The sequence below is a fragment of the Amyelois transitella genome, chromosome 23, assembly GCF_032362555.1.
Source record: "Amyelois transitella isolate CPQ chromosome 23, ilAmyTran1.1, whole genome shotgun sequence".
Taxonomy (NCBI): Eukaryota; Metazoa; Arthropoda; class Insecta; order Lepidoptera; family Pyralidae; genus Amyelois; species Amyelois transitella.
The window spans coordinates 3,105,627-3,113,905 of record NC_083526.1 but is presented as its reverse complement, the minus strand read 5'-3'; the positions used below and the strand labels follow the sequence as shown (position 1 = coordinate 3,113,905).

General features: G+C 35.5%; 1 protein-coding gene across 1 annotated transcript; it reads left to right on the top strand.

The window, feature by feature from the left end:
* Positions 1–1,638: 1,638 nt before the first annotated feature.
* On the top strand, positions 1,639–8,032 carry LOC106130711 (luciferin sulfotransferase). Its single transcript, XM_013329613.2, has 5 exons — positions 1,639–1,927; positions 4,054–4,130; positions 4,935–5,129; positions 5,963–6,116; positions 7,578–8,032. Exons 1-5 carry the CDS (start codon positions 1,711–1,713, stop codon positions 7,937–7,939), a joined length of 1,005 nt encoding a protein of 334 aa, XP_013185067.1. The 5' UTR covers positions 1,639–1,710; the 3' UTR covers positions 7,940–8,032.
* Positions 8,033–8,279: the final 247 nt, after the last annotated feature.

Sequence of the window (8,279 nt, the reverse complement as noted above, 5' to 3'; positions counted from 1 at the left end):
TATTCTGTAGTTTTAATTTATTTTTATTAATTCATATTTATTTAGTAACAAGAAAGTATAGAAAATTAAATTCTACAAAAACTTATGTAGGTAGGTACGTTTGAATGTCAATTAAAAAGGACAAATTATGCAGATATAGCAAACAGAAAATATAATCAGGTATCAAATAATAATTTATTTGATACCTGATTATATTTTCTGTTTGCTATTTTTAAAGGTTGACTAGAAGACAATGATATTGGCATTAAGTTCACCTATACCTTTATGGCTCAAAAATGATTAAAATAAATATATAAGTAAAATACGTATGTTACATAGATTTATTCCTTTTTCCTAAAGTTAATTTACTCACCTGAACGAGCATACGAACACAACCATACATCGTCTTCATAAACCATCAAATCCAAAATATCCTGGCCAATGGGAGTAAACCCTGATAACACTTACACCTTGCGATCTTTTCTTTGAAAGTACCTATTTATCAAGTCATTTAACAATTCGAGGTTCAATCTTGAATAAGACAATTTCCAAATAAAACCTTTTTTAATCTTTTTTTTCCAGTATGTAGGTACCTACTGGCAGAAAACACGTCTCCAGTGCCTGAGATAAATGCACTTACAATGTTTAAAAATATCCCTTTCTTTCGAATTTAAAACGGACCGTTATGTTCCAAATTCTTAAAAGTATGTGATTACTTACCACGTTTTTTGTTTGAGCAGAATTCCGAACTCGTTTTATCAGAAAAATGCAACTTATTTACGTTGAATAGGTACGTCTTGGATGAAGCTCTACTGGACAAAATCCAGCATTTGGCAAGGAGAGATATTAGAATGTATAATGATAGCTCTTGCCACTGCACCTGAAATTCTTTAATGTTTTTTTATTTTTTCATTGAATCATTTTTCGTTTGGTCGTAGATTAAGCGTATTCCATCTCTTCGTCCTCAAATAAATGTACTTATAGAGAACAAATTTTATAAAAGAGAAAAATGTTACGGCTCTAAAAACATTCAACTAAAGAGGCAGAAATTTTGTAAAGGTTTTCAAACAAAGTTTTACGTATAATTTAAGCTGTCTTTGACCCCAAATATCGACATTTAAAATGCAATGATAAGATTTAATAAAATAAACAAATGCTCCTTCAACAATTTCTTACATTATTAGTATTAGCGGTTTACATAATAACCATATAAATTAACCAGGAAACTCACCTGATGCACTGGATAAGGCCAGGTCAGCCTAATCTAAGTTACGTGAACGCAGTACTGCGCCTCAAACCGCATTGCTCGTGCTTTGGGTTTAAGACACTTCTACACTTCTTCTTTTCTAAGCTTTTGAAGGTCTATTTACAATTATTGATCTTATCTTCTCAGTAAATTCATAGGTTCATCCGTTTGACCTGAGAGTAATTCTCTCAGGTCAATGACGATGACTGAACTCTTTATAGGTTTGATAATCTCTAAAATATATCTTGCCCACTGCATTAGACAACTTATGATAGTCGACTTCTAATTATTAACTTTAACAAATGTATAATCCTTCTAATCGCACCCTACCAAAACGAAAGTAGCAGGCCGCGAGAGATACGGAAAACAGCGTAAGCAACACGAGGGCATAACACTTTCTTTGCTCGGTGAAAACAGACGTGTGTCGATACTATCAAAAACAGAATACAAAAAAAAAAAAAACAATTTAAAAATAAAAATTCAAAATGAGAACGCGGCCAAGTTTGACATTTTCGAAGTTGGACAAAAACGGGGATGGCGCGGGAGAATTACTTGATCGTTTGTTCGGAAAAAAGGATTGCATGGTGGAAATAAACCCCGGCAGGGTGATTCTTCCTGCGGACTACATGGATATTGGTCAAGATATTTTGGATATGGAGGTGCTTGCAGATGATGTGTGGATGTGCTCTTATCCTAGAACAGGTGAGATTTTACTTTTTTAGATATAGATAAGTTATGCTATAAACAAACTTATTTTTGTGACCTTACGACCCACAACTACACCACAAGCTTAGAAATGCGGGCCGTTGAGTATTATTTATTTATGCTTTGGCCATACCTATGTCATAGATAACAATTATATTATAACAACAATTCCATTAAAATAATAATTCTGAGTTAAAGAGAATCCGAATGGCCTGACGCGGATGCAATTTACTCATGGTACCCCACTGGTAGGTCCGTTGAGAATAATTTATTTAGATCATGATTCTTACATTAACCAAATTGAAAACTTTATTTAGAAATAAATGGCGCGTCGATGTATTTTCTTATAGCTTTTATTAAACCGTTTGCAATAGGATGGTTATTGATTAAAGTCCAAAAGTTTTGCCAACAGTGTAAATAATCGTGTGACATAATAAGATGTAATAATTGTAGTCACTACTTTCACGGCCTGTAGCAAAAATCTCAAATACCTAACTAACATTGTTTCATAACCAGTACTGTCATAGGAACTATGTCACGATGTATAATTGAACTATGAAACTACTAAGCCGATTTTAAAACTTGAAATCCTATCTGAAATTAAGGTAAAACTCAAAAGGATGTACTTAGAACATTTTATCTCGATCATTGATAGTTTGGATACTGTATGTAACTAACTTACGATTGATAAGAAATAAATTCAAAATTCCTTTTATAAATAATAAACTTATTTAGACTATAAAAGGTTAACTCATTTCTTATAAGTACATACTACTATTATGATAGGTATTAACAACCAAAAAATTATCGACTTACTAATAAATTCTCACGATCGCGAATAAATTAATACATTGGTAAACTACACAAGTCTCAAACGTTACTCATTACAAACACTTATTTATGTATTTATTTATTTAGTAAGTAGTAAATAAATGAATTTTATAATATCGGCTTGTTAAGTGGATAAGTACTAAACTATGGATTTTAAAGGTCGTGACGTAACCTGTTAATTAAGATTCTCTGAAAACAAAATCTCAAATAAATACGTCAAGACGTTCAGCTATTTGGCGTAAAGAAAGAATTGAGATTCAAATAGTGACAGGTTGCTAGCCCATATCGCCTGAAAAAAGAATCCCAAGTTTATAAGCCTATCCCTTAGTCGCCTTTTACGACATCCATGGCAAAGAGATGGAATTGTCCTATTCTTTTTTTTTTCATTTATCTATTACAGCGTTTTACTACAGTTGCTCAACTTAGGATCGTTGATCACCACAGTAGGTGGACTCCGCGGGCTCCTATTTAAAAAATAGGTAACTAGGACTTACTCCAGCAGGACGTTTATAAATAACTTAGTATCTACCAAATAATGTAGAAAATCATAGGTCGCGGGTCAGGGTCAGACTGGAGTCGCTTCGGGTAAAAACCTGACTTACCCTTGGTTTACCCAACGGTTTAAAGCGCATCCCGGGCTGTATAGGGTCCAGTTAAAATGTAACCGGGATTAATACCAGGAAAAAGAAAAAACAAACAATGTTTGTAGCGGGAGCGCTGGTGGTGCCGTGTCGGAGGTTGTATATATGCTCCGACCCGTGAAATCTTTGCTAGCGCGATTTAGACTTTTTTCTGTTTTTGACTGATAGCGTCGCGTGTTTTTGTTCTTTGTGACTTGTGGCGTAGATATGTCGATATATGAAAAATTAAAATTTATACAAACCTACTTACATAAAATCACGCCCCTCTCCCGAAGGGGTAGGTAAAGACTTATTAGATAAACTAAACAGTTAGTAGAGAGAGATGCAATATACACGTAAGACCTAGAAAACTTTCGCTATTCGATAACATAATTTTATTGAAAGTGAAAGTTTACTCGTATAACGATCAGCTGTCCAGCGATTTTAGTTGGCATTTGAATATGTTTTTTGGTTCATCTGGCTAATTTAAATTAACATATCTCTTTTATCACTGATCAGAATTTGTGTTTTTCTTATTATGACAACAAAATGAAAAGGAAACAAGTTGAACGTGGCCTATCCGTCTTTCAAAACTGTGGGCTATGTCTACCCCGCAAGGGATATACACGTGATAATAAACAAAATAAACTAATTGATTTATCTTTGTTTAAGGTTCGACATGGGCACAGGAAATGGTGTGGCTTATCGGTCACGACCTGGATTACGAAGGCGCCAAATCTTTGCAACAGGTTTGTTTATTTCCGGTTGTCGTTTACGTAATAATAGGCTGTCGGTACAGTGGCCTGCAGGGAAACTTGTCCTTACTATTTATGAAGTGGTATGACCAGGTTGTCATATTTATCCGCTGGTGACATCCAAAGAGCTTTTATAATAAATATAGCCAACACTGATGCTGATATTACTTATAACATACAAAAAAATCTGCTGTAGACCCTTATACCATAGGTATAAAAAACAACCTTGAAATCTATTTGAATTCACATAGAAATGCACAAGTCGATAGTTAATTCAAATTTAAATTTTTATTTGCAAAACATGAGTACAACAAGGTCTTAAATTTATATACCAGATCTTAATATTTAACCTTTCGGATGTTACAAACATTTATATGTAGATATTAGAAGTCATACTTTGAGAAACGAACTTATACATAAAGGTACTTACTTAGTATCATATTATAATTTTAAATCAAAAGTTATACAGTAGGCTTCATATGAAAGTGTTAAAACTATACCTACTTACTATAACTATACTTTCCTACTTTAGCCTAAAGACATTAACTACGAGAATATACATAAAACAAATACATACATACAAAAAATCACGCGTCTGCAGAGACTACATCTTTCTACTTACCACGATCCCTGCAATCTTCCCTTGCTTCATCATATTCAACTGTTTTCTTCATCGTTTCATCGTCGGTTTCGGGTACTCTTGACCTGACCTTTTGCTAGGACGTCTCTGATTTGTTCAGGGTACCTACGTCTATACTGAGGACCATTTATTAACTGCCTTGTTCGTAATTCTTACAGATCAGATGCCCACTAGTGGAGCTATCCTGCATCATGGTGGACGGCCACGCGGAATGGCACAAGGAATCTGTGAAGGGCACCTCGGTAGACCTGGTGAAGTACCGGCTGGCCCATCCTCGCTACATCCGCAGCCATTTGCCATGGGACCTACTGCCCGTGGATATACAGAAAGAAGACGGGTCTGCTAAGCCTAAGGTACTTGTCATGACTTCATCCCTAAAAGGGTATCACACCGAAGTATTTATTACTATAAGGGTTTCTATTGAAATCAGAGACTATACCGCCTCAACCGGGTATGGGCAGACCGAAGGAATCCTTCCTTAACGTCGCGGAAGATGATAGCGTGCCAAAGACGATGTGACAAGAACAAGTGTGGAAAGAAAAGTGTAGGAAAGCTGACCTCGAGCTCCAAGCATGCGACGGAGGATAACTGCGTACGCGCAAAAATGAGAGAGAAAGATCTATGGAAACTAGGGCCTTTGCCTACCTACTGTAACTCTTTCATTCCCCTTCTATCTTTTATGGTTAAGGGCATTATGCCTTATTTATCGCCATCGTCCTGATGTTAGTCTGCATGCAAAAGACCCTGGGTCCAGCTATCACTATATTCAAACAGTAGAAAGTTCAATAAATTGAAGTAACAATTTGTCCATGTGGGGGAAATTGGGCTTGCAGGGGAACCTGACCAGATCAACTTCAATCATGCCTTCTTCAGTTGCCTAAATGTGCAGGTTTTCTCAGAAATACCCATATGATGCTACTCCATTGTAAATAAGGGATAAAAATTGGACTATTACACAAGGATATTTTCGCTTATCATACCCAGTAAACTGTAAATTTCCCCACTTTTTCTCTCTCGTCATCGCTATATTCGCCAAAACTTCTTTTCTAGCAGCAGATATCAGTACTTAATGGAGAGTTTTTAAGGTTTATTGGAACATTTCAGGTTCTTTTCTATAATGTGGCTTCCACCGGACTTTCGATGATTCTGCCAATGTCATGGTTTGAAGAGGTTTTTTACATTTCAGGTTATCTACACATCTCGGAACCCCAAAGACATGGTGGTGTCGTACTACCACTACTGCACGCTGGTGCACGGCCTCAAGGGGACCTTCGAAGAGTTCTGCGACCTCTTCATGAGGGACCGAGCCCCGTTCGGACCCGTCTGGAACCATATCCTCGGTAAGTTACGTTTAAGCTGTTTCTTGGTTATATTAATTTGGGTAAAATGTTAAGGATATAAGTATCTTGTAACAATAGGCTATTTGACTGTATTAAAAATATACATTTCTTTTATGTCATCAGTCTTAATATTATTTTTTTGGAGCGATTTGTAATAACGCGAGATAAAAATATTGCATTATTTAAACAAAATCCGTCTCAGAAAATTAGGTTTTTATATGCAGCTGTCACGTGACTAAAAACGAACGTGATTGGCTATTTCTATTATGACGTCAATTATCCATAAACAGACTGTGGATCGTACCGTTCCTTAGTGTTCGCTATTAGTTTTCAAGATTTTATAAGTGTTTGATCGCTCAGGATTACTCAGATAACATAGGTATTTAATAATGGAAACCAATTCCGCGAAAGCTGACAGTCGAAACCTACCAAAAGTGGACGCAATAATGGTTGGAAGAAGAAATCTGGATTGTCTTCTTCATAGACAATCCAGATTTCTATGCTGAGATACGAACTGAGGAATGTGAAAACATCAATGTAAGTATATCTTGGTAACCACTGATCTTAGATCATGATCTGAAACCTCTTCTTGGGAATATTCAAATCCATCGGCATAGAAAAAAACAGTTTCGTAGGAGATTTTATTGTTGTATTAGTGCATTGAGGCACTGCACAACATTTATAGGAACTCATTTTAATAATTTTCACACATATGACGTGGCACAAGTTAAATAAAACAAGAGAAAATCAAAACTTTTCGAAACACCAACAAGCTTTGTATCATATTTACACGAAATTTACGTCACTGCATGCCATGGCCGCCATATTGCTAAAAGTCGCGTTTTGGCGGCATATTTGAATATTTCATTTTCTTTTTCGATTTTTTAATAAAATAGCTGTAATAAAGGCAGAAAAGTATTTTTGTAGGGCTCCTTATAAACAAATAAATACCCTAAGATAGTTTTTAGAACTTTGTCAAATAGCCTATTCCATCATTAAGCCATACAGCTGAACGTTATTTCTGTTGGCTCTGTCTTCCAAACCAGGGATGAAGACTTGATTATAAATTATTATTATTTAGTAACAATTCAGGTTCCACCTGCGTGTCATAGGCATCTAATGTTAGTTCATATAGAGAATTCTAAGTACAAACTTATCACAAATGTATCCTTACGAGGAAGACAACCATAAGCCTTCAAGCCGTTTAGCTTGAATAAGAATTGAGATGTAGAAATAGTGACAGGCCAACGCAGAAGAAAATGCCTTTTGTCAAATATATTTTTTATGATGACTTCGTATTGAACTGGTGGCTTGCGACTGTATGACCTCACTCGACTTTCTGGATCCTTAGAAGGCTCTGTGTAATCAATGTGCAACTGCGCGTTAGTAGCAGAAGGCGAGGCAAGATAAATATGATATAAACCTATCAATATAAACCTTCAACATTTATTTTCCCCTCAGGATTCTGGAACAGACGCCACGACCCCAACCTTCTCTTCATCAAGTTTGAAGAAATGAAGCGAGATCTTCCGTCTGTCATCCGCAAGACCGCCAAGTTTCTTGGGAAAACCCTGACAGACGTACAAGTAGAAAAACTGTGCGAACATCTCTCCTTCCAGAACATGAAGACTAACCGCGCTGTTAATTTGGAAGCTATCTTGGAAAAATCTTTCGGAAAATCTTATCTTGAACAAACCGATCTCCGCTTCATAAGGAAGGGACAGATTGGAGATTGGAAGAACTACATGTCCGAAGATCTTTCCAGAAGATTCGATGAATGGGCCGAGAGCCACTTGAAAGGAACCGAGTTAAGTTTCGAATAAAGTTTTTGGTGTTGAAGTTTTGGTTTAAGTTATTTTTATACTTACTAATTTTATTTTCAGTAGTTTTATATCTATGAATTAAGTTTAATGAAATATATTTTACCAACAGCCTTGTAAGAAAGAAATTTTGTTTTATTTAGTTTAGATTAATGTTTACTTAGCTTTATTACAAATTGTTATGATTCTTATTTATACATATGGGGTTTTATATTTCAATAAAAAATTGTTGATTGTTTATTGAGTTTAATTTACGAGTTTCCTAGAGTACCTATATAATTAGAATTCCGTTGTTACATACATAGCGTTTTATTATAATGGGTATGATGTATGCCATTGACGA

Bases quoted from the DNA above. Each gene is read 5' to 3' on its own strand.
- LOC106130711 (XM_013329613.2), top strand. From the start codon at position 1,711: ATGAGAACGCGGCCAAGTTTGACATTTTCGAAGTTGGACAAAAACGGG. The intron at 4,131-4,934 runs GTTTGTTTATTT...TAATTCTTACAG, and splicing joins GCGCCAAATCTTTGCAACAG to ATCAGATGCCCACTAGTGGA. The intron at 6,117-7,577 runs GTAAGTTACGTT...TTTTCCCCTCAG, and splicing joins CGTCTGGAACCATATCCTCG to GATTCTGGAACAGACGCCAC.